Below are 25558 nucleotides of genomic sequence, written 5' to 3' on the forward strand. Positions count from 1 at the left end.
CCCTTCCGCCGGGAGAAGGTCAAAGCGCACCCTGACCAGGGTTCCCCTTCCAATCCTCGAGCCCAAGATCGTTAATTTCCATTTTCATTCCTTCAGACCTTCTTTTATTGTTTTCCCCAAAGATTATGTTTTCCTCACGAGTAGCTCGCGGGGGGAGGCGGAGTGTGACCCGACCTTTATTTGTTTTATTCTCGGCCCCGGCCCTTTTGTTCAGGGTGTGTGTTAGTCGCGGGGCGGCTTGGGAGGTTGCGCATAGCAACGGATCGGAGCTTCAGCAGGTGGGTCATGGAATGGGGGGGGGCTTGGGTTCGGGGGATGGGGGAGGGTGGTTGTTGGGGATCCTGGAAGGGGGGATGGAGGCTGGGTGAGGGGGATCCTGGGGAGGGTGAAGGTTGGTTGTTGGGGATCGTGGGGAGGTGAGGAATTTGAGTGACGGGGATACTGGGAGGGGGGGAGGTTGATGGGGATCGTGGGGGGTGGGTGGGGGGGGCGGAGGTAGGTTGATAGGGTTCGTGGGGATGGTGGAGGTTGGGTGATGGGGATCGTGGGTGATGGAGTGGGTGGAGGTTGGTTGATGGGGATCGTGGGGGGGTGGAGGTTGGTTGATGGGGATCGTGGGTGATGGAGTGGGTGGAGGTTGGTTGATGGGGATCGTGGGGGGGTGGAGGTTGGTTGATGGGGATCGTGGGGGGGTGGAGGTTGGTTGATGGGGATCATGGGGGGGTGGAGGTTGGTTGATGGGGATCATGGGGGGGTGGAGGTTGGTTGATGGGGATCGTGGGGATGGTGGAGGTTGGGTGATGGGGATCATGGGGGGGTGGAGGTTGGTTGATGGGGATCATGGGGGGGTGGAGGTTGGTTGATGGGGATCATGGGGGGGTGGAGGTTGGTTGATGGGGATCGTGGGGATGGTGGAGGTTGGGTGATGGGGATCATGGGGGGGTGGAGGTTGGTTGATGGGGATCGTGGGGGGGTGGAGGTTGGTTGATGGGGATCGTGGGGGGGTGGAGGTTGGTTGATAGGGTTCGTGGGGATGGTGGAGGTTGGGTGATGGGGATCATGGGGGGGTGGAGGTTGGTTGATGGGGATCGTGGGGGGGTGGAGGTTGGTTGATGGGGATCGTGGGGGGGTGGAGGTTGGTTGATGGGGATCGTGGGAGTGGTGGAGGTTGGTTGATGGGGATTGTGGAGTGGGTGGAGGTTGGGTGATGGGGACCGTGGGTGGAGGGGGTGGAGGTTGATTAATGGGGATCATGGGGAGGGTGAAGTGTCGGTGATGGAGGTCGTAGGTGGGGGGGTGGAGGTTGGTTGATGGGAATCGTGGGGGAGGGCGGAGGTTGGTTGATGGGGATCGTGGGGGAGGGCGGAGGTTGGTTGATGGGGATCGTGGGGGAGGGTGTTGTGTGGGTATTGGGGACCAGGAGGATGGGGAAGTTGGATGCTGGGGATGGGGATTGGGTGCTGGGTATAGAACAAGTTATTGCAGATGCTGGAATCTGTACTGAAAACAAAATATGCTGGAAATTACAGCAGGTCAGGCAGCATCCATGGAGCAAGAGCAAACTAACATGTCAAGTCTAGGCAACTCTCCATCAGAGATTGGTGTTGTGTCTCAGGGTGAAGGGGAAAGATTGTTTGTGGGGACAGAGTGTGTCCTGCCTGCTTGCTGGAGGCTTATAAAACTTTTCTATGCTAGTGTACAACTAACTGCGAAGAAATGCTATAATTTTAAGGTGAAAGGGAAAATTTAAAAAGGACCTTGAGATACAACGTTTTCATACAGAGGATCATGCGTATATGGAATGAACTGCCAGACAAAGTGGTAGAGGCGGGCACAATTACAGTATTTAAAAGACATTTTAGAACAAGTACATGAATAGGACATGTTTAAAGCAATATGGGGTAAATGCAGGCAGATGGGATGAATCTAGTTTGGGAAATCTGGTCTGCATAGATGAGTTGGTCTGAAGGTTCTGTTTCCATGCTGTATGACTGAGTATCACATGATATAAGTGATAAAGACAACATTTAAAGCCTGCTGGGAAACTCAAAGCAAAGATTGTCAACCAACACCTGTCTGAGTAATGATAACGGTGCTCGTAGAATTGTTTCAGAACCATTCATGTGGTGATGGATTGCAAGATTCTTCTGGTAAAGAATAAACTAAGGTGGGCCATTCTCCTCCCCCTGCCCCAGCTATCCTACTCCAATGGACTTACTTAAGAAGAAGGGACAGAGGTTGAGCAATTCCAAACAGTATAGAAAGCATTCCTTTCATTTCTAAGTTGCTTAATTAGAATTGTAATGATATTTCTCATACAGTAAGAAGATTATCAGAGAGACACTTAACATTGTATACTCCTTGGTGGAACTGGTTAAGGCTCGTTTGCTGCCACCAATACTCCTTTGTCTTTGGACTATCTCCTGATTGGTTGAGGATATGCTGCTGTTGACTTTGTACAGAAGAGGCACTGTTCTTAGATAGCAATGTTTAGGACATGACGGCAATAAGAATACTTGATACTTGATACAAGTTATTGCAGATGCTGGAATCTGTACTGAAAACAAAATATGCTGGAAATTACAGCAGGTCAGGCAGCATCCATGGAGCAAGAGCTAACTAACATGTCAAGTCTAGGCAACTCTCCATCAGAGATTGGTGTTGTGTCTCGGGGGAGGGGAAAGATTGTTTGTGGGGACAGAGTGTGGAGCCCGCCTCCTCACAAGGTTGGCCTGCTAATGTGTTTTTTACCTCAATGACCGACAGGTGCCAGTGGATGGCGTAGTACCTCTGGATCTGTCAGGATAAATAGGGAATTATTAGCAGGTTTATGTTACCTGCAGGCAATCTCTGCCTGGATCTCCCCCACAGATAACACAGATTAAGATTACAGCAACATTTGGTCGGGTATAATTACAAGGACCTTGAGGAGGCGATACAGTTACATCAGTTCCCTCTGAAAGCTAGAGTAGAACTCCTTGTCTCTACCCACACTGTGTATGACATCAATAAAATGGATGGCGACAGTATAACATGCACATGAAACTCTTCAGAACCATTACCTTATACAACAATATACGCGTTAAATGAAAAGCACCTGCGCTACTATTTTCTGTTAATCCTTGCTAGATTGAGAGGCCTATTTCTCTAAATGAGGGGATTTATAAGCAACTACTAATTCTGTGCTGGAGGTCTCATGGCAGTGTCTCTACCTCTGAGCTACAAGCTCTGGGTTGATTCACACACCAGGAGTTGGTGATCATAATGCAGTCAAACAAGTTCATCATCAATTTGCAAATTTTGCCAAGGTGCCAATAGCAAGTGGTAAGAGTTGAACAGATTCCTAGTCAGCCACATGATGATGAAAAGAACATTGGAGCCTCCAGCATTGTTATCTATAACTCAAGATTGCAACATAAAGGTTTAAAAAGTGTTTGTTACCACAGCAACATGGATGCTCTGAGTGAACTGAAAAACAGATTAATCTGGAATGATTATCTGGGAAAGTGATCTGAGCTAAATGAATTAATTGTACTTCTTTAAAATACTTACTTCCAGATTGTACTTGAGCTAAGACCTTACAAGAGTAGATCAGAAAAAACAATAAAACTTATAATTGTATAGCTCCTTAAATGTAATATATTATCCCATGCTGCTTCACAGGAACCTCATAAAACAAAATTTAGCACGCAATCCCTTTGGAAGATCTTGGGAAAGGTGAACTCTTGGAGTAGGATTTAAAGAACTCCAAAAGGGAAGATAGTGGTTGAGGGAGGCACTCCCAGAGATTATAATCCAAAAAAGTGAGGAAATGGCTGCCAATGATGAAACAGGTGAAGTTGGGGCTGTTTGGAATATTAACAATTTTTGTAGCTGGAGGAGATTGTAAAAGAGTTGGGAGGGATGAGGCCTTGAGAAGATTTGTGAACTGGGATGAAAGTTTTAAGGTCAAACTTTTAGGATTTAAAATTTAAACTAAAGATCAGCTTTAGCAGCTAGATGTTAGATCAGGAATAATCTATAAGACAGGAGTCATTTTGTCATTGTTGCATTCCTCATGCAGCACCCTTAACGTTATTTATGCACAATAGGAAACAAAAACAACGTCAAAAGAAAAGTAATGTCAAACGAAAGGTGAACTAAAATTTTATCAGGTTGTTCTGTTTTTATCAGAGTCAAAAAGTGTGGTGCTGAAAAAGCACAGCAGGTCAGGCAGCATGCAAGGAGCAGGAGAGTCAATGTTTTGGGCATCAGCCGTTCATCAGGAATTCTGCTCTCCTGCTCCTCCTGACGTGCTGTGCTTTTCCATCACCACACTTTAGGTCATTCTGTATAATGCATGTTTCGCTGTAAGACAATTGACGAATTATAGTTGTTTTAAACTTAAATGTAGGTTGGCTGTAACATGATTACAGTGCCAACACTTTAAATACTGTTTCTACAGCACGGTTTTTCTATAGTGAGGGGTTGCACAAGAATACAACCATTGCATTATCGAAGAACTGACTGTATGCGAGATGCTGCTCCTGGGGGGCTCTCCTGCACTTCTCAATGAATCAGGATTGGTACTCTGGCTTGATGGTAAAGGTGGAGTACAGGATTTGCGAAGCCATTTTAGGTTACATATTGTGATTGAATATAATTCTGATGCTGCTGATGGCACATTGCACATCATGCATGCCGAATTCTGACTTGCTAGATCTAGTCTGATTCTACCCCATTAAGCACAGCGGTAGTACCACATGAACACGATGGAGGATATAATTAACATGAAGATAGTGCATACTTCTAGGTTTTTATTGAATTTAAGTTTCACCACCTGCCATAGTCCAGAGCATTCAACCATGATTTTAGATCACAAGCTTGAGACATTACCATGATGGCACCATCTCCCCCAATTATAACTTTTAGATATATTTCAAGCAACTTGTTTGGAGATGTTATTATACACCTCTGGCAGAGTGGGACTTGGACCCGCGTCTCCTGGCTCAGAGGTGGAGACACTAACGCAGTACCAAAATGTCACCAGTCAGAACTTACAGAGATTTTTAATCAACCTGTTCAGATGTATAATTGATTTGGATGTGACCTTGAGAGGTACAGTTAGTAAGTTTGCAGATGACACCAAAATTGGAGGTGTAGTGGACAGCGAAGAAGGTTACCTCAGATTACAACAGGATCTTGATCAGATGGGCTGAGAAGTGGCAAATGGAGTTTAATTTAGATAAATGCGAGGTTCTGCATTTTGGGAAAGCAAATCTTAGCAGGACTTGTACACTTCATGGTAAGGTCCTAGGGAATGTTGCTGAACAAAGAGACCTTGGAATGGAGGTTCATAGCTCCTTGAAAATTGAGTCACAGGTAGATAGGATAGTGAAGAAGGCGTTTGGTATGCTTTCCTTTATTGGTCAGAGAATTGAGTACAGGAAACGGGAGGTCATGCTGCGGCTGTACAGGACCATTGACTTTGGTTGGGCCACTTTTGGAATATTGCATGCAATTCTGGTCTCCTTCCTATCAAAAAGATGTTGTGAAACTTGAAAGGGTTCAGAAAAGATTTACAAGGATGTTGCCAGGGTTGGAGGATTTGAGCTATAGGGAGAGGCTAAACAGGCTGGGGCTGTTTTCCCTGGAGTGTTGGAGGCTGAGGGGTGACCTTATGGAGGTTTATAAAAACACGATGGGCATGGATAGGATAAATAGACAAAGTCTCTTCCCTGGGGCGGGGAGTCCAGAACTAGAGGGCGTAGGTTTAGGGTGAGAGGGGAAAGATATAAAAGAGACCTAAGGGGCAACGTTTTCACTCAGAGGATGGTACATGTATAGAAGCTGCCAGAGGAAGTGGTGGAGGCTGGTACAATTGCAACATTTAAAAGGCACCTGGATGGGTATATGAATAGGAAGGGTTTGGAGGGAAATGGGCCGGGGCCTGGCAGGTGGGACTAGATTGGGTTGGGATATCTGGTCAGCATGGACAGGTGGACAGAAGGGTCTGTTTCCATGCTGTACATCTCTATGACCTTTTGACTCTGATCTCCAGCATCTGCAGTCCTCACTTTCTCCTGTTCTACTTCTATGTTTACATGGAAAATAAATTTTCAGTCCTGTCGACCTTGTTGGTCACTTCTTTGGCCATTGTTGAGAGCATACCTGGCATTCTCAGCAAATTGAATCATGACAACAACAGATGGAAGCCTGCTCTCGACTGAGATGAACAATGAAGAGGCACTGTATGAGCAGCTTCTACTGCAGGTAGGCTTTCCTAACTCACCTTGTATCCTCGTTGAAACTCAGTGCTCTCAGTATGAATATTGGGACTAGTGATGTGAATCATCCTGTTCTCGGGTGTTTTGGAAGCTCGCACACACCGTCCAGTCAGGTGGAAGCTGGACTGGGAATGGGTTTGGGGGGAGTTGGGTGCTGGGTTTAGGGGGATGGGAGGGACTGTTTACTGGAGGAATAGGAAGTTGTGGGGAGATGTTATGTACTACCTACTTGCTGGGGGCTTGTACAACTACTAGGATGATTTTATACACGTGTTTAGTTAACTGCATAGAAAGGTGAAAAAGGATGATTTAAAATGAACCTGAGGGGCAACGTTTTCATACAGAGGACAGTGCGTATATGGAAGGAAGTGATGGAAGCGGGCGCAATTACAGCATTTAAAAGACATTTGGACAGTCGATGAATAGGAAGGGTTTAAAGGGATATGGGACAAACACAGTCAATGGGACTAGTTTAGTTTCGGAAATCTGGTCAGCATGGATGAGTTGGATCAAAGGGTCTGTATCCATGCTGTATGACCTTGAATATTACGGCTTTCTTCTTTCCCCTCAGGCTGCAAAGGAGATGCAGAATCAACTTCCAATGGCACAGGAATCCAAGCAGATCAGACCACAACCAGGTAGGCTCTCTCATCTTCCATTTTCCACCCCCTGTGACAATCCACAAAAATACCAAGCAGCACTGTCCCCTTCAGTAAAAGCAAAACCCTGTGGATACTGGAAACCTAAAATAGAAAGCAAAAGTGCTGGAAAAGCATGGTTTTGGTAGAGAAAGAAAGAGTTAGCGTTTCAAGTGAAACGTGGCACCTGTTTTTAGAACTGTTCTGAAGGAGCATCATATTTGATTTGAAATATTAAGTTTGTTTCTCTCTCCACAGGTCCCAGCAGACTTGCTGAGTTTTCTAGCACAATGTCCTTTATCTTGTCTCTCTCCTTTACACTGGTCCTCTTTCCAGAAGTGATTAGCTGGTTCTCAATTTGAAATCCATTTTGTGTCTGAGTTGCAAATTCTTATTTCAAGAAGTGAAAGTAAAAACAAGCAGTTGGAATAAGACATCGTTGAAATGTTACAAAGTATTAATGTGTGATAATGAGAAGGTCGGAGGGGGAGAAAAACATGCTGTACGTAGATTCCAGACACACTTTACATAGAGATTCATTTTACCTTACAAGCTGCAATATGCTCTTTGTTGGCAGAAGTCAACAGAAGTGTAATTGTTTTGCAGTCTGTCTGCACTTTGCCCTCCAGTCTGTGTCTGCTAATGACCTGTCATGTCTTCTACGTTTCAATCTCTTTGTACCATTACTGTATTCGTGAATAATTTACAGAACTACCAATGTATGTTACTGCTGTGTTTTGTTCCATAAAGACTATTATTTGTGTTTATAGGATGTATTCGAGACAAATAATATCCCAGTAATCAGCCTTTGCGATGTGAGATTCACTGGCTAAGCCAGCAAGTATTAGCAATATCTAATTGCTCTGGGGAAGGTGATGGTGAATTTTGAATTCCATAAATATCTAAAGTTGAGTCCAGTGATGACCTTGAAACCATTGCCGATTGTTAGAAAGACTCATCCAGTTCAGTAATGTCCTTTAGGATAAAAGATGCCATCCTTACTTGATTTTGCCTGCATGTGACTCCCAAACCACAGCGATGGGTCTTAGCTGCTTCTGGGCAATTAGGAATGGGTAATGAATGCTGCCTTAGCCAGTGACACCCACATTGGGGTAAATGAATAAAAGTAAAAGCTATGTAGGCAATTGTCTTTCTGTGAGATGCCTTGTGTGTACATGTGTCATTCTTGCATCTACCTCCTCTAGTTTTGTCCTTTCTTCTCCTGAAGTCAATTGTCCGTGCTGTGTTATAGTCCCTCTAGTTGAACGAAAGTAACACTTGCATTTATGTAACACCCTTCCATATCTCGGGCTGTCCCAAAACACTTTACAATCAATGAAAAACTTCTTGAAGTGTAGTTACTGTTGTACTGTGGAAATGCAGCAACCAGTTTACTCACAGTAAGTTCCCACAAACAACAATCTGGGAATTCTTAGGTTGTTTCTATTTAGTTAAATTTGTCAGTGGATAAACAATAGACAAGACACAGAGGAGATCTCCTTTGTCGTTTATTAAAGTAATATCATGGACTCTTTTGAAGCTACCTAAGAACACAGATAGGACCTCCATTTGAAACCCAAACCAAAAGAATGGTGTCTGTCAGCATGGTACAGCCTTGGGAGTGCCACCCGAGATTTTCTGTTTGGATCCTTGAAGTGGGACTTGAGCTTACGACCAAGGGATGAAATTCTGATTGGTTTGCAAGTAAAATTTGATTGGAAGAGGAGTTGCACGTCTCTCAGCACCAGGGACCTGGTTTCGATTCCAGCCTCGGGCGACTGTCTGTGTGGAGTTTGCACATTCTCCCTATATCTGCATGGATTTCCTCTGGGTACTCCAGTTTCCTCCCACAGTCCAAAGATATGCAGGTTAGGTGGATTGGCAACTCCAAATTGCTTCATTGTGTCCAGGAATGTGTAGGCTAGGTGTATTAGCCAGGTGGAGTGCAGGATTACAGGGTTAGGGGAGAGGTTTGGGTCTGGGTCTGGGTGAGATGCTGTTTGGAGGGTTGGTGCAATGGCCAAATGGCCTGCTTCCACACTGTAGGGAATTCTGAGTTTCCATGGCGAATGCACCAGTTAGATGACTGACAATTAACTGCCAAGCTTTGTTCAAATTTAACCCAGGCCAATTGACTCTGGTCAATAGATTCCCCCAAGAAATGAACCAGCAAATGGCAGTCAATTGTTTAATTGAGTAGAAACAGATGCAATGTCTGTGCATGTTCTCTGTGTCTGCAAAGAATAGAACTTTACTGTTTCTTGTCATTATAATGCCAAATCATTTGCAAACAAAAATCACCTTTTTCACAGGCTTCTGTGTGAAGACAAAGACGAAGACCAACGAAAAGGTTTTCATTAACGTTTGCAAGTCTGATCAGATTCCACCTCCGCCAGACCTCTCTGAGGAGGGCTTGGTCTCCCTGCTGGAATCCGATGATCCTTCCGGATACAGAATTCCCATGAGCCTCGGTGAACCACACGCTGAAATTGACAACAGTACGTGTTTGTGTAATGGAAAAAAAAGGAAGGCCTGAATTAAATTCTTCCCTGTCTGCTGGCTGGGGTGGGAGGAGTGTGGTGGATGCTTGTGTTCTGGAGCCTACAGGTTGTGGGGTCGCTGGGGCAGCCTAAAATAATCCCAAATTACCCTTGAGAGGTTGAACCTCAGATATAGGAGCAACAACCAACCACAAAGATTGTTATGCCCTGCACAGTTCTATTGGGTAGAACGTTGACCCAGTGACAGTTACTAAGCGTGATATAGTTCCAAGTCAAGATGGTGAGTGGCTTGGAGTCGAGCTTTCAGGTCGTTGTGTTCCCAGGCATCGGCTGCACTTGTCCTTCTAGATAGTAGATATTACGGATTTGTGTGGTACTTTGAAGGGGTATTGGGGAATTGCTACAATTCATCTTGTAGCTGGTACATTCTGCTGCCACCTTGCAATTGTTAGCAGTGAATGTGTAAGTGGTGAATGGGATGCCAACCAAGTGGGCTGTTTTATTCTGAATAGTGATTTTGGAGCTGGAACCCCTGCTACTCAACCAGCCAAGATTAGATATTCCATCACCCGCATAACTTGTGCCTTGCATATAGTAGGCAGCCTTTACAGATTTAGGAAGTAAACAATCCTATGCAAAATTCCCAACCTCTGACCTGTTCTTGTAGCCACTGTATTTGTTTGACTAATCCATTTTAATTACTTGTCAGCCGTAACCCCCAGACTGTAGATAGTGTGGATTTCAGCAACAATAAAGCTATTGAATGTCAAGGGGTGATGGTTAGATTCTCTCATGTTGGAGATGGTCATTGTATGGCATAAAGTTACTTGTCAGAGCAAGCCTAAATGTTGTCCAGTATTTTGCATGTGGATACAGATTGCTTCAATACCTGAAGAGACAAAATGTAGCTGAAAATTGTGCAATTATCAGCAAATATCCTCAGACCTTATGAGGAGGGAGCATCGTAGACAAAGTGGCTGAAGACGTTTGGGTCTTGGTTTGTGCTAACTACAGAACATCTACAGCACAGAAGGGGGCCATGTCCTACTGAGTCTCTGCAAAAGCAACATGGTTGGTTCCACTTCCTTGCGTGTTCCCCTTGCCACCAGATAAAGAATCAATTCCCTTTTAAAAGTGACAAGTGAGTCTGCTTTCAGTTACCACTCACTCCATATGATTGTTTCCTCATGTCACTGATCTGGTTCTCGGGTCTTATACTAATGGGAATAATTTATCTCTTTGTTCTGTCCAGACCCCTCATACATTTACTGTAAATGTCTAGTGAGAACAAAACTGAGCTTGGGTAGTGATTCCTGGCCTTCTCTCTCAAATTCACAGTAAGTCCTCTTAGGGAAGGTACTGGAAGGCACTGTTATGAGTGAGAAAGAGATTAATTGTGAGGGGGGGGAACAATGCTGGATTGTGAATGATTAGAATTGTCTTGTTCTCACAGGTGGTAATGGATGCACTGCATATGACATAGTCATCAATTCAAAATTTTACAACAAAATTCAGGTACAGCCTTATGGTTTGTATTGATAGATCTCACCATGTAATTGGTGTCATGGTTATAGCACTAAGCCAGAAAATGTGATGTCTGCACTTTGTGGCATCTGGCAAATCTATTTTTGTGACATCTGGATTCTGGAGATAATAAGAAAAAGGAGGAGGAATTGGCGATTCAGCCTTTCAGGCTTGCTCTGCGATTCAACAGGTTCATGGCTGATTGGCTGTGCCCTCAACTCCAATTTCCCAGTTATTCCTTGTCCACCTCCATAATCCCGGATTCCCTAGTTCAGCCTGGATATTTTGTCAGGCTTGGCATTAAAATAAATAGCAATGAGGTTGATGGCTTGTCCTTGAAATATGACTGGCACATTAATGCCCTTTAGGGAAGGAAATTTGCCACCCAGTCTTGTGAATCCAATCCACATTTTTACAGCTGACTTGTAATGCCCTCTGAAGTTTCCCATCACAACTATCTCAGAAGTTACTCAGATTGAGCAGTGTATGTGGTCCTATGTTGCCTACATTCTGATATATCTTTCACACGTGCTTTTGTTTTAAGAGGGTATGGTGAACGATATCACCAATAGCTACCTGCATTTATGTTGCAGCTTTTTATGTTATAAAATGTTAGGTACTTTGCAGGAATGATGTCAAACAATATTTGATACCTGGTTAAAGAAAGAGATATGAAACAGATGAGCAGAAGGTTCAATCAGAGAAGGCGATTCTAACAAGCATTGTAAAGAAGAGTGGAGAAGGGACTTGGGGAACCGATTCCAGAAGCTAACTCTGCAGCAGGCAGAAGAATGGTGGCAAAGCTTAGAGTGATTGAAGCTGAAGATTAGCAAGAGGCAATAGCTAGAGGAACCTGATATCTTGGAGGTTTATTGTGTAAGGCTGGAACAAGGGACTGAGATGGGCAGAGGCAGGGCCATAGAAATAAAGTTAAACTCTCAAATGGAGGGTTTCAACCAGGAGGCACTGTAGTTTAATGAACATGGGTGATAAGTGAACAGGACTTGGTGTAGGTTTAGCCCTGAGCTGCAGAGTTGGGAGTTGCAGAGCAAAAATTAAAATGAGACACATGAGGTGATATAATGTTAGTTGACCAAAGCTTTATCAAAGAGGTACATTTTAGGGAGAATCTTAATGGAGCAATAGGGGTAGGAGAGGTTTATGGAGGGGATTCCTGAGATGGGGTCTCTGGAGTTGAAGGCAGAGTTACCAAGAGTGATGAATAATATATGGTGATCCATGTGTGTGCACATGTGTATACATCGAAGCTTCTCTGCATACCAGTTTTCAGAGTATAAGTTACATTTGCACCAAGTATCAAAAGCATAAAGAAATAGCATGGTTATATTTTACTGACACAAATTTACAAATGTTCTCTAAATGCAAAGGTCCATTAACCTTAGGTTAACTTCTAACACTGTGAATGTGTGACTATTTAGTACTTGTGGCATTGGTGGGTGGATCTTCTTGAATACAAATGCGCCTTGAAAGCAGAACAATACATTGCATCTATTGAGGTCGTACAACTGTAGCAACACCAGAGGGATTCACCAATAATTTTAGGACAGGTGTAAAATAGCAGTGAGATACTTGAGCACCATTGATAGTCTTTACAGTCAGTTTCCAGCCTGTTTCACCAGTGCCGTGACCTCGGCTCTAGTCTCGGTGGAGCACTGTGTCTGGTTGCTTACTATTCTCCTGCCATATATGTGTTCCTTTAGGAAGTGTTTGATTCAGGGATTTGTTTACCCTTAACTATTTGAATTGTGAAAAGTCAAAGAAACTTGCATTTACATAGTGCCTTTCACATTCTCTGCATGTCCCAACTTGTTTTAGACCTAGTGAGTTCCGTTGATCATCTTCATTTGCAAATCAATTACTATTGATTTCAGATCGGATATTAAATTCTTACCTGCCCCATGAGGGCATTTAATAAGCAATTGCCACAATTTTGGAGAAGAGCAGGCAAGTTCTTCCGGGTGTCCTGACTAATATTTACCCTTGTAAAAGCAGGTCACGTCCATATGAAAGTATAATCCTGTGGATACTGGAAGTTTGAAATTAAAAACTGTGTTGTGGAAACTCCGCAGATCTGACAGCATCATGGAGAGAACAGCAGAGTTAATGATTTAAAACTCTGTTTTTCTCTGTCCATTAGTGGTCATCACAAAGTTGTTGTTTATGGAACCTTACTGTATATACATTTGGCTGTCACTTTACCTAGTTGGCAGCAGTAAGTCTATTTCAAAAGCACTGCATTGGTTGGAAAGGACTCTGGGATGTCCCAGAAATGATGAAAGGTACTAAGTGAATGCAAGTCGTCTTTCCTTTCAAAATGATTATGTAATTTCATTCCAAGTGTTTACTTTCTCGACACAGAACAACAAGCTCTTCATGGAATTCTTCCTTACTATCGGCTTTGAGGGGCTGGAAAACAAATACAATTTGGAACTTTCCCGAGGTAACTACCTGAATATTCGCTCTGTTTGATGCTTGCATCTAAACTTAGATCCCGCCTCCTTCCAAAGTTTGAGCAGATCTTTCAAATACTCAGCTACAGTTGCTGATGCTTGGGTCCAACAATGATAAGGTACTTGAGCAGAATGAGCTACTCCCCAGGTGACCAACCCAACATTCCGTCAAAATTTCCTTCAGTGTTGAGTCTCCTTCCAGGAAGCCTGCCGAGGTTGTTACACTCCGGTGCTGGTGGGTGACAGAGAGAGTCAGCTGCCCAATACTTTTTCTGACTGTTGTTTCTGGAAGTGTGAAAGAGGTTTGTTTCTCCCATTTACCAGTCACCAGATGGGAGATTGCCAGTGTTCTGTGTCAGTGGGCTGGCTACCTTGTCTTATCTGGCTAAAGAAAGAAATGAAAGACTTGCATTTATATAACACCTTGTGCAACCACTGAAGTATCTGCAGCTGAGAATCAAACCACTTGGCCTTGCTGAGATAAAAGTGAAATGGTGTGGATGGTGGAAATCAAACAAATACAGAAAATGCTGGAAAAACTCAGCAGGTCTGACAACATCTGTGGAGAGAGAAATAATTCATTTTTTCAAGTCTGGTGTGGCTCCTCTTCTTTCTTCTGAAGCAGAGTCATACCAGGCTCTCGACATTAACTCTATTTCTCTCTACAGATGCTACCAGGCTTAGTTCCTTCAGCATTCTGTGTTTGTTTCATTCGGCTTAACTGCAGGGAGACTACAGCCTAGTGGTAGTATCACTGGACTGTTAGTCCAGAGACCTAGGTAATGATGTGGGGACCCAGGTTCAAATCCTGCCACGGCAGATGGTGGAATTTGAATTCAATGAAATTCTGGCATTACGCATCTAACAATGAATCCATTGTCGTAAAAACTCATCAGGTTCGCTGTTGTCCTTTTGGGAAGGAAGCTGCTGTCCTTATGTGGCCTACATGTGACTCCAGACACCCAGCAATGTGGTTGACCGTTATGGGTGATAAATGCTGGCCTAGCCAGTGAAGCCCTCATCCTATGAACAAATTTTAAAAATCTGTGCTGGTGTTTATGTTCCCCCCACCATACTTGGTTTCCACCTACCTTTTTTATAACAGGTAGGAATTGGGCTGATTTCTGGCATCATTCTGCAGTTACTCACTAGATGATGGGCTTTACCAGGGTTAGCACAGGGCTGAATGAACGTGTGAGAGATCTCACGCTTATATACCACCTTTCACAACTAGAGGATGTCTCAATGTGCCTTGTTGCCAGTGAGATACTCCTGAAATATAGTCACTGCCATAATATGGGAAACGCACCAGTCAACATGTGAACAGCAATGATATACAGAGGAACCTGGAATATCCGAACGAGATGGGTGGGCACTATTTCATTCCGGTAATTGATTACTTGGTTAATTGATTCAATGCCTCTCCTCTGGGGCTAGGAATTTTCTGAAATTTCCTTGCTCCCTCTCTCTGTGTCAGGGTTTGTTTCTGAGCAGACACACACTTGTGTGTTATGGACCTGCAGCATTGGTGAAGCCTGCCACCACCCCAATCAGCTCAATGGAATTGACACAGCAAGCATTTGCCAAGTCCGCTCCCCGTTCAGGAGACTAGGCAGCAGCACACAGCACATGCCTCCCCACCCTATCCAACACCGCCCCCATTTGTCCCCACCCACTATCTGCCCCCCATATCCATGCCCCCGCCCACCCCCGTTTGACCCAGCTGCCACCACTCCCCCCACCCCAATATGCCCCCGTCCCCATGAGCTCCCTGCCCACCCCCCCCCTCTCCAGGGCAGCCGGACTGGATACCAACGGTAAGACTGCTGCTGCCTTTGGGAGGGTGAGTCTCAAAATAGCGCGCGCACACGCACACGCACAACTTTTTACTGGAATGTTTTGACAAGTTCCACCTTTGCCTTGTACAGGACAATGTTGGAGAGATTATGTGGGGAAGGGGGGGTTTAGGGTACGCCCCTGTGTAGAACTCCAGGGGAAGTATGAGGAGAGAGAGAAAGCGTGGGCGGTCAGTCATTTGGAGACAGTGCCTGGGCTCCCATTGATGTCCAGCACTGTTCTCAACAGCATTTCAGTAAGCTGAGTTCATTTTTAATTATTGTAAACAAAAGATGCAATCTGTGTTGGTAACACCTCTTTGATGTAATGTTTCTATTGGGACCTCGAGATTTCCTTTGGATAATCCAAAGTTCGGATAATTGATATTCGGATAATCGAGGTTTCTCTGTAATGAGTAGATAATTGTAGTTGTGGTGCTGACTTAGGAATAAATACTAGGCAGAGCAACAGCATATCTCTTCTGCTGGGAAGGATTGTTCCATAGACTAATAACCCTCCAGGGAAAAAAAAAGTTCTCTCCTTCATCTTAAAAGTGAGGCCCCTTTGTTCTTAAACTACCTCCAAGTTCTAGTCCCTCTCCAAGGGGAAACACCTCTCAGAATTCACCCTGTCACATCTCCTCAAGAATTTCAATAAGATCACCTCTCATTCTCCTAAATGCCAAAGGGCAAAGGCCTGACCTGTGCAAACTTTCTCCAATTTAGTTGCAGGTTGTAAGGATCCTAATATTATCTAGTGGGTTTAGGTACATGAGCAGGATTGGTAAAGGACAAGAACTAGCACTCCATGTTTGTTGAGTGTATCACTATTTTTATTAGGAAATTGTTGAACAGATGCCGATGGGCTTGCTACCAACTGAGTAGGTCATGGAGGACGCCAGGGCTTACCTGAATAGCCTAATACAGGTCTGATGAGATGTCCAGTACAGAACAGAGGCTCTCATTGTGTCTGAGTTCTGATTCGAGAGACGAAAGACTAGTGTTTGCAGCTGAAATTGTTAACAATTTTGTTGCTAGAATGGCGGATGCTGAAGAACAGGAAATTTCTGGGATCTGTAACGGAACAAAACATCAGAACAAAATCGAAACCTGTTATCCAGGAACTGGAATCCAGGTAAAGTGACTGAAGAACTTGCCTTTATAGAGCACCTTGTGCAACATTTCAAAGGAGACCTGCCTACCACACTGATGGCAGGGTGTGATATTGTTTTATGAAGGAGTTATCTTTCAAGGAAAGACTGAGCAAGTCCTGCCAACAACCCACTCACCCCCTCACCCACTCACCCCCTCCCCCCAAAGGGTTTAAAAGAAGTAATCTTCAGAATCTTAGCATTCGGAATCAAGCATGCACACTTCACACCAATCTCCTGCTTTTTCCCCACGCCCCTTCTATTATTATCTTAATGGAACTTGGGAGATACTGAGGGACTTGACCAAATAGCCACTGAAAGAAGATTTCTCCTTGTAGAAGCAAAAAGAACGAAAAGACATTATTTAAAAGTATTTTTTTTTCCAATTTAAGATGGGGAAGAGGGGAAACATTTTTTCAGAGGTCATTGGCAGTGGAATTCTCTTCCCCAGAGACTGGGCCATTGGATGTGTTGAAGGCAGAGATAGACAGGCTTAGATTTCTGACTACCAGTGGTGTCAATTTCGGGGGTGGGTGTCAATGGGCAAGCAGAGTTGAGGCTCCAATTGGATCACTCATGATCTTATCAAGGAGCAGGAGAGACTGTAAGCGTGGAATGGCACTCCTGCTCCTAGTCTGAATACACCACCAACAGCCGTCCATTCAACACACCTTGCCTCTTCGAAGGTACCGATTCAATCAGTTTTCTCCCGCACAGTCCTGCAGTGCTAAGAGAAATAACCACGGCTACTGCTGGGGCTCTGAAGACTGTTGTTACTACTTTAAATTATGTTTTCACTGTTGAGACGCGAACAACACTGACAAGGAAACCATTTGTTTGCTCAGTGCTGTTCTGAAAGGAGTTTCAGGATGTTGGTCCAGTGACTGTGAAGAAACTATGATATTATTCCAATTCAGGACAATGGAGCAGAGCTTGTAGCGAGCAGTGAGGTTCTCGTGAGTTATCTGCCCTTGACCTAAGCAGTAGAGGCCGTGCTGGACGGTGCTGTCGAATAAACCTTGGGAAGTTATTGGAGTACATCTTGTAGATGATACCCATTGCTGTCACTCTGCAGTGTTTACAATGTTGGATGGGGTCTGTATGGAGTACGTTACGTTGTCTTGGATCTTGTTATACAGGGGGCAGATAGCTGAAGGATCTTTTTGCTTTTTCTAAATTCCACAAGTGTAATGATTCTAACTAGTGGAAACTGTAAGGTCAAATCCTGACCAAAACTAAACCCTAATTTTATTTTGGCAGCACTTCATCTCCAGGAACCTGCACTGAACCCCTTGTATCAGAAATAGCAAGGTAAGATTTCTTCATCTGAATTCAGATTTGGAGAAAGTGACTGACTAATGAGAGGAATCGAGAGACACGGGGAAAAGGGCAAGAAGGTGGGCATGAGGAATTTCAGATCATCCATAGTCCTATTGAATGGCAGAGCAGTTTTGAGGGATAAATAACATACTCCTGTGTTGTTTTTATTCACTCCTGGGAAGATCATGTCACTGGCTGAGCCCAGCATTTATCGCCTGCCTAGATTTCCTTGAATAGGTGGTAGAAAGTTGCCTTATTGAACCACTGCAGCTTACATGCTGTTGGTTCACTCACAATGAGGGAATTCCAGGATTTTGACCCAGTAGCACTGAAGGGATGGTAATGCATTTCCAAGGCAGGATAGTGAGTGGCTTGGAGAGGAACTTCCAGGGGGTGGTGTTCCCATGTATCTGCTGCCCTTTTGTTCTAGGTGGAAGTGGTCATAGAATCATAGAATCCCTACAGTGTGGAAGTAGGCTATTCAGCCCATCTAATCCACACTGACCCTCCCCTCCAAAGAACATCCCAGCTAGACTTGCACCCCTGCTCCATCCATGTAACCCTGCATTTCCCATGGCTAATCCTCCTAGCCTGCACACCTTTGGACTGTGGAAGGAACCTGTAGGAAAAGCATGCAGTCACAGGGAGAACGTGTGAAGTCTATGCAGACAGTCGCCCGAGGATGGAATCGAACCTGGATACCTGGCACTAACCACTCAGCCACCATGCCGTCCCACTATGGGTTTGGTCATGGAAGATACTTTCTGAGGACTTTTGGTGAATTTCTGCAGTGCGCGCTGCTGCTACTGAGTGGTGGTGGAGGAAGGGAATGACTCTGGATGTGAAGCCGATCAAGTGCATGACTTTGTCCTTACTGGTGTCGAGCTTCTCCAGTGTGGTTGGAGCTGCAGTCAAGTGGGGAGTATTCCATCACACTCCTGAGTTGGTATGGAGATTTTGGGGAGTCGGGAGGTGGGTTACTCACCGCAGCATTCTTAGTCTCTGACCTGCTCTTTGTAGCCACTATGTATATGTGACAAGTCCAGTTTAGTTTCTGATCAATGGTTGCCCCAGGGATGCTGATTGTGAGGCTAGTAATATCATTGAATGTCAAAGGGGAATGTTTAGATTGTCGCTTATTGGAGATGGTCATTACCTGTTCCTATTTCTTATGGTTTTACCCCAAGACTTCTAATTAATAGAATAATACCAATTGCTGATTGCCAGAGCCACAATCTGTGTTCATGTGAGGGACTTGGCCAGCTGGTTTATTTATTCAGGCAGAACAATAGGACTGTGTACCAAGAGTGTAGATTGCTGGAGTTGTTAATGTTGTCTTTTTCTCTGCTCTGACAGTACCTGTGTGGAGCCAGAATACACAATCGTGGCCGAGCCTGCAGATGAGCACCCCAGCTTCCTGGTAGCAGAAATCTCCTTACCAAAAGTGGTTAGTATTTTTAATTCCCATACAGCTGCATTTTGGAGAGGACGGTGGGTGGTTCTTGAGGGCCATGATTTAGGATTTTGAGGATAAAGTTACAAAAAAATGCAGACCAATTCTTAACCCATGACTGACAGTGAAATGTACATCCAGTGTGGCACCAAAGTATTAGATTAGATTCCCTACAATATGGAAACAGGCCTTTCAGCCCAACAAGTCCACACTGACCCTCCGAAATGTAACCCACCCGGACCCATTCCCTAACCTATATTTACCCCTGACTAATGCACCTAACACTTTGGGCGATTTAGTATGGCCAATTTACCTAACCTGCACATCTTTGGATTGTGGGAGGAAACCAGAGCACCTGGAGGAAACCCACACAGACACAGGGAGAATGTGCAAACTCCAAACAGACAGTTAACCAAGGCAGAAATTGAATCCGGGTCCCTGGCGCTGTGAGGCAGCATTGCTAACCACTGAGTCACCATGCTGCGCCGAAATTCTGCTAAGGAAGCAGGAATGCTTGTGTTTGATTGTTGTTCATGTTTACTTCTCTTTTACTTTGTCTTATCTCTATGTCAGAAGCTATAGGTTCCAGGGCTGGAATTGATCAAAGCTCTCGCTCCAGTGGAGTGCTCAGGGAGTATTGTTTTGTCAGAGGTGTCATGGTTCAAATAAAATTAGTTTCCGTTCCGGTCAGCCTTTCTGAGTTCAGTTAGGTTCTTTTGTAATCCCCATTACCCCTGCTAATAAGAGTGAATGTGAATGCCCGGTGGAGACAGCATTGGCTTGTTTCTGGTACCCTCCACTCTCAGATGTTTGCCTATACTAATGGTTTAGGCTTCCATGTGACAAAAGACCCTCTAAATGATTGGAGGTCATTGATGCGCATGAAACCATCGTTCAGTATAAGAAGCTTATCTCTTCAGGGCAGAACTTGAACCCAATTTTTAATTCATGTCTGGGACATGGACATCACTGGCTGGGTAAGCATTTATTGACCATCCCTAATTGTCCTTAAAATGGTCGTGGTGAGCTGACTTCTTTAATGACTGCAGTCCACATTCTGTTGGTTATCCCACAAAGCCATTGGGGAATTCCAGAATTTTGACTCAGCAACAGTGAAATCAGGATGGTGAATGGCTTGGAAAGGATCTTGTAGGTGCTGGTATTCTGATGTATCTCTTGCTTTTGTCCTGCTAGATAGAAGGAGTTATGGGTTTTAACAATGCTGTCTAAGGATATTTGATGCATTTCTGTAGTGAATCGTATAGATAGTACATGCCAGTATATCCATAAGCTCATTTGTGGTAGTGGGTAGTGTCCCTATCTCTGAGCCAGAAGCTCTAGGTTCAGGTGATGCTCCAGGTTCAAGTTTCACTCCAGGACTTGATGGGTCAAGGCAGGTGTGATCACAATGCAGCAAAGCAGGGAGAGTATCAACTTGCCAATTCTTCCAACACCTGCAAGTGGCAGGTAGGTTAAAAACAGGAGAGTTTCCTGGTGAGTTATGTGAGGGAAAGAGATTGTAATCTTCCCCCATCACTATCCTTGGCTCTAGACTCTGTATTTTTCCCACAGCAACTCTGACTCCTTGGGTGGAGGTGTGAATCAGATCAGTGCCAAACAACAGGGTTTTTGATCCCTTTTCCAGTTGGGGTAGATTCAACACCTGCCTCCATGCCTGACCAGTAGTGAACAATACTGCAGGTATTCTGACAGAAAATGGTAGAGAAGGAAGGTATTGTTAGCAGGCTTTCCAAGTTATAAAGGAGTCAGATACTAACTGTTTCCAGTGATGGAAGGAAAGTTAACCAAAGGGCCCAGATTTCCGATAATTGGCAAAAGAAGCAAAGAGGAGGCAAGTACAAAACTTTATCAGGTTAAAAAATGGTTCAGATTTGGAATGAGCTGTCTGTTACGATGATGGAAACAGATTCAATAGCAATTTTTCCAAGGGGAATTGAATAAATTTGCAGGTAGGTTAGGGGATTATTGCCGAATGTGGGAAAAGAGTTGCAAACTTGCACGATAAGGAAGACTGTTCTGATAGAGCAGATGCAGACTTGATGGGCCGAGTAGCCTCCTGTTACGCAGTTCGATTCTTGGATTACAGATTCTGTTTCCTGTCTGCCACAGGAGTCAGCGGGATCATTACTGCTCGACCTCGGAGAAGACCGGATTGTGTTGTGGGCACGGCCAGACCTTTATCACTTAGATATTTACATCCCATTTAACATTGTTCAGGAGAAAAGTGGCTCTCAGTTCAACAGGAAAACCAGGGTAAGGATAAATTAAACGTTCAGGCAGTTCATCGCTCATTCTGATACCCATAGTCTGTGACCGGCATGAGAAACCTAAAAGCTATTGTGAAAATATTTTTGTTTTTTAAACAATGTACACATACACAAGATGACATTGGCAATTAGTGTTCAGAACTAAGTATGGTTAGAATTGTTTGGTTTTACCTTATGTTTATTGTACAAGTACCAATGCTAGCGCAAAGGTAACCCTACCATATCATATCAGACCAAAGCGAATTGTCCCTCTTTATCCAGTGCTGTATGTGTACAAGTGCAGATGAGCTGTGAAATTCAAACAGGAGGCGTTTGTTTGATAATGCGGCAAAAGAGGTTTGTGCGAAAGGTGGCAGAATACGTGTGGATAAAAAGCTGCCATCAGAAGGAAGCCAGTGTATTTTCCAAAATCTGAGAAAAATCAGTTTCTGCATTGTTTCCTGGCAGGTTCTGACTATAACGATGCCGGTGCAGCCAGCATAAGACCACAGTTGCTTCCAAGATGATCATTACTCGCAGAAACTGGATAAGAGGAGCCACTGTGCATTCCCAGCATGCATGTGGTCAGCACTGCATATTTGTGATGTCACTTTACGTGACAGCAACGTGGCATTCACTATGAATTTGCTTTTCACTTTCTCATCCATGTGAATGGAGCTGAAAAACAATTGAAATTCAATACTGTCTGGTATCTCACCCAAAGGTTTTTTTGATATTTGTTCACAGGCTGACCGTGTCACTGTCAGGGGCAGCATCTATTCATTGCTCATTATCCTTGAAGTGTTGGTGAACCACAGTCCGGAGTTCACCTGAGCAGCTTACCCAGTTCAGAGTGCAGTTAAGAGATTAGCCACAGTGGATTTGGAGTCGGAGAGGCCATTGTAAATAAGGATGACATGTTCCCTCCCTTTACTTTCGGTTACTCTCAATAGCTTTTTTATTCCAGGTTCTTATTGAATTGTCATGGCAGGTTTTGAATTCTGGAACCCTCTAAATTACATCTTTAATATTCATTAAGGGGTTGGCCAATGTTTATGGCCATCCCTAATTGCCCTTGAGAAGGAGATGGTGAGCTGCACCTTAAACCACTGGAGCCTGTGGAGTTTAGGTAGACCCATAACATTCAGTTATATCATCTAGATGCTACTGCATCTCTAAGTCGCCACTCTGCATATGAATAAAACTTAATGCTGAAAGTTGTCAAGCTGTTTGATATTGGTGTCCATCGCAGCAACACTGTCCTCCTCCCCCATTCTGGTATTCTTTGCAGCAACATACACTGGGTAATGATTACAAGCGTGGATGCCAGTTTTTTTTATTGCAAACAGCCGATCGGAGGAAGAAAGAGCTTGAGAACCACCCTCTGCCAGATTCATCGAGTCGGAATCATACAGCACAGAAACAGACCCTTAGGTCCAGCCTGAAAGTCCCATTAAAACCTAAGCTCCATGGACACTAACAGAGCTATGTTTTATGTTATTATTTTGGATTTAAAGCATTCACATTTTTCATCTGGTTATTAATGCCCATTTCACAGCTGAGAAATAACATTTCAGGACCTGCTTTGAATTGACAATTCATGAAATTGTTCTAATACAGGAGTGAAATTGTGAGGCAGTTCCTTAAGGCCTTTTCAAATGCAGCAAGTTGTTGGTTGCCCATCATTCTATCAGGTTTTACTTCTGCCCTGCATTTATTTGATGTCAGTAAAATTGTTTTCTAAATGATGCATAGAGTCAATAAGAATGCAGTCGTCTTGCTTAACTGAGCACTTTTTTCAGTTGCCGCAGCTTTCATTCATAGTCAAAGAGTCATACAGCACAGAAACAGACCCTTCAGTCCAAATGTCCATTCCCACCAGATATCCTAACCGAAATTTAGTCCCATTTGCCAGCAATTGGCTCATATCCCTCTAAACCCTTCCTATTCATATACCCATCCAGATGCCTTTAAAATGCTGTAATTGTACCAGCCTCCACCACTTCCTCTGGCAGCTCATTCCATACACGCACCACCCTCTGTGTGAAAACGTTGCCCCTTAGGTCACTTTTATATCTTTCCCCTCTCACCCTAAACCTATGCCCTCTAGATCATAGAATCCTTACACTGTGGATACAAGCCATTTGACCCAACAAAGTCCACACTAACCCTCCGAAGAGTAACCCATCCAGACCCATTCCCCAAACCTATTACTCTACATTTACCCTGAACTAATGCACCAGATCGACACACCCTGAACACTATGGGCAATTTAGCATGGTCAATTCATCTAATCTGCACACCTTTGGATTATGGGGAGAATGTGCAAACTCCACACAGACAAGGCTGGAATAAAATCTTGGTCCCTGGTGCTGTGAGGCAGCAGTGCTAACCATTGAGCCACTGTGCCACTCTAGTTATGGACTCACCCACCCCAGTGAAAAGACCTTGTTTATTTATCATAACCATGCCCCTCATGATTTTATAAACCTCTATAACGTCACCCCTCAGCCTCCAATGCTGCAAGGGAAACAGCACCAGCCTATTCAGTCTCTCTCTCTCTAGCTCAAATCCTCCAACCCTGGCAACAGCCTTGTAAATCTTTTCTGAACCCTTTCAGGTTTCACAACATCTTTCCAATAGGAAGGAGACCAGAATTGCACGCAATATTCCAAATGTGGCTGAACCAATGTCCTGTACAGCCACAGCGTGACCTCCCAACTCCTGTACTCAATGCTCTGACCAATGAAGGAAAGCATACCCAATGCCTTCTTCACTATCCTATCTACCTGTGACTACTGTCAAGGAACTATGAACCTGCATTCCAAGGTCTCTTTGTTCAGCAGTACTCCCCAGCACCTTCCATTAAGTGTATATTGAGAACTGATTGTTTTAGTAATTGCAATGTTTTAATGCAAAGGGGATCTTATTGGTAACTGAGAGATGTTGATGGGAAGAATGGAGGCAGAGGACATAATGCATGTGCCTGTGAATTGGATGACAGAAAAACAAATTAAAGAATTTAAATCAAACCAGACCTCCTCGTAACTAGGCCTACCTCATACCTCCACAATATCTAGTTTTGAGGGAGCGATTCAGATATTCGGGCTGGTCAAGGTCGTGAATGCACTACCCAAGACTGGTGGAGGCAGCTTCAACCAAGGGGAGGAGCAAATTACTGCAGATCCTGGAATCTGCACTGAAAACACAAAAGTGCTGGAGATCACAGTGGGTCAGGCAGCATCCATGGAGAGAGAGCAAGCTAGCTTTCTTTCCATGGACGCTGTCTGACCAGCTGTGATCTCCAGCATTTTCAATCAAGAGCAATTGGACTTGATTGAAGGGAAGCAACCTGTAGGGTTAGAGGGTGAAGATGGGAGAACAGCACAAAGCACGGAGAACCCATACAGACATGAGAGCCTGAATGGCAGCCTCTTATGCTGTAACAATTATGATTAAACAGCATCAGGTATCATGCAGGTATCTGCCCCTTCAGAGTCATGCCAATTCAGGTGTGGGAAGAGGTTTGCATATATGGTTTGTTGCTCGGTTTCTTCATAACCTGAAAAGAGAGGAAAGAAACGGGCCAAAATTTCCTCTCGAGTGAGTAACAATAGACCTTGACCTGCTAGGAATGGCTTTTGTGGCAGTCAATTGAAATAGGTTTGTAGTACTGTTGGCTCAAATGGTTTTGTTCAAAGCAAATCTTGGCAATAATTGTTGAAGGGAGAATGTTGGCTTAGGCAGCAGAATTCCCTGTGTTTTAGGATCATTTTAACCCCCTCAAGTAGGCCAGCTTTGATTTAAGTCAAAAACGTGTGGTGCTGGAAAAGCACAGCCAGTCAGGCAGTATCCGAGAAGCAGGAGAGTTGATGTTTTGAGCATCAGCTCGTCATCAGAAAGGTAAAGAGCTGATGCTTGAAATGTTGACTCTCCTGCTCCCTCCGATGCTGCCTGACCAGCTGTGCTTTTCCAGCCCACACTTTTTACTCTGGTCTCCAGCATCTGCAAGTGGCTCCCAGCCTACATTCCCGATGAAGGGCTTTTGTCCGAAACGTCGATTTTCCTGCTCCTTGGATGCTGCCTGACCTGCTGTGCTTTTCCAGCACCACTCTAATCTTGACTCTGATCT

At 44.3% G+C, this 25558-nt stretch overlaps 1 protein-coding gene across 3 annotated transcripts; it reads left to right on the top strand.

Moving 5' to 3' along the window:
- The first annotated feature begins 45 nt into the window (after positions 1-45).
- pih1d1 (PIH1 domain containing 1) lies at positions 46-22647 on the top strand. 3 transcript variants are annotated; one of them, XM_072588794.1, is made up of 11 exons: positions 46-278; positions 6103-6252; positions 6838-6904; positions 9217-9402; positions 10859-10920; positions 13309-13390; positions 16274-16370; positions 17647-17697; positions 19063-19153; positions 21290-21433; positions 21895-22647. In XM_072588794.1, the coding sequence occupies exons 2-11, from the start codon at positions 6175-6177 to the stop codon at positions 21928-21930; spliced, it is 894 nt and encodes a 297-aa protein (XP_072444895.1). In that variant the 5' UTR covers positions 46-278; positions 6103-6174; the 3' UTR covers positions 21931-22647. The 3 variants fall into 3 exon arrangements, with proteins under 3 accessions (XP_072444895.1, XP_072444896.1, XP_072444894.1); XM_072588795.1 differs by lacking the exon at positions 46-278 and adding an exon at positions 1463-2167; XM_072588793.1 differs by lacking the exon at positions 46-278 and having other exon boundaries at positions 2181-6252.
- Positions 22648-25558: the final 2911 nt, after the last annotated feature.

The sequence above is a fragment of the Chiloscyllium punctatum genome, chromosome 18, assembly GCF_047496795.1.
Source record: "Chiloscyllium punctatum isolate Juve2018m chromosome 18, sChiPun1.3, whole genome shotgun sequence".
In the NCBI taxonomy this organism is placed as follows: Eukaryota; Metazoa; Chordata; class Chondrichthyes; order Orectolobiformes; family Hemiscylliidae; genus Chiloscyllium; species Chiloscyllium punctatum.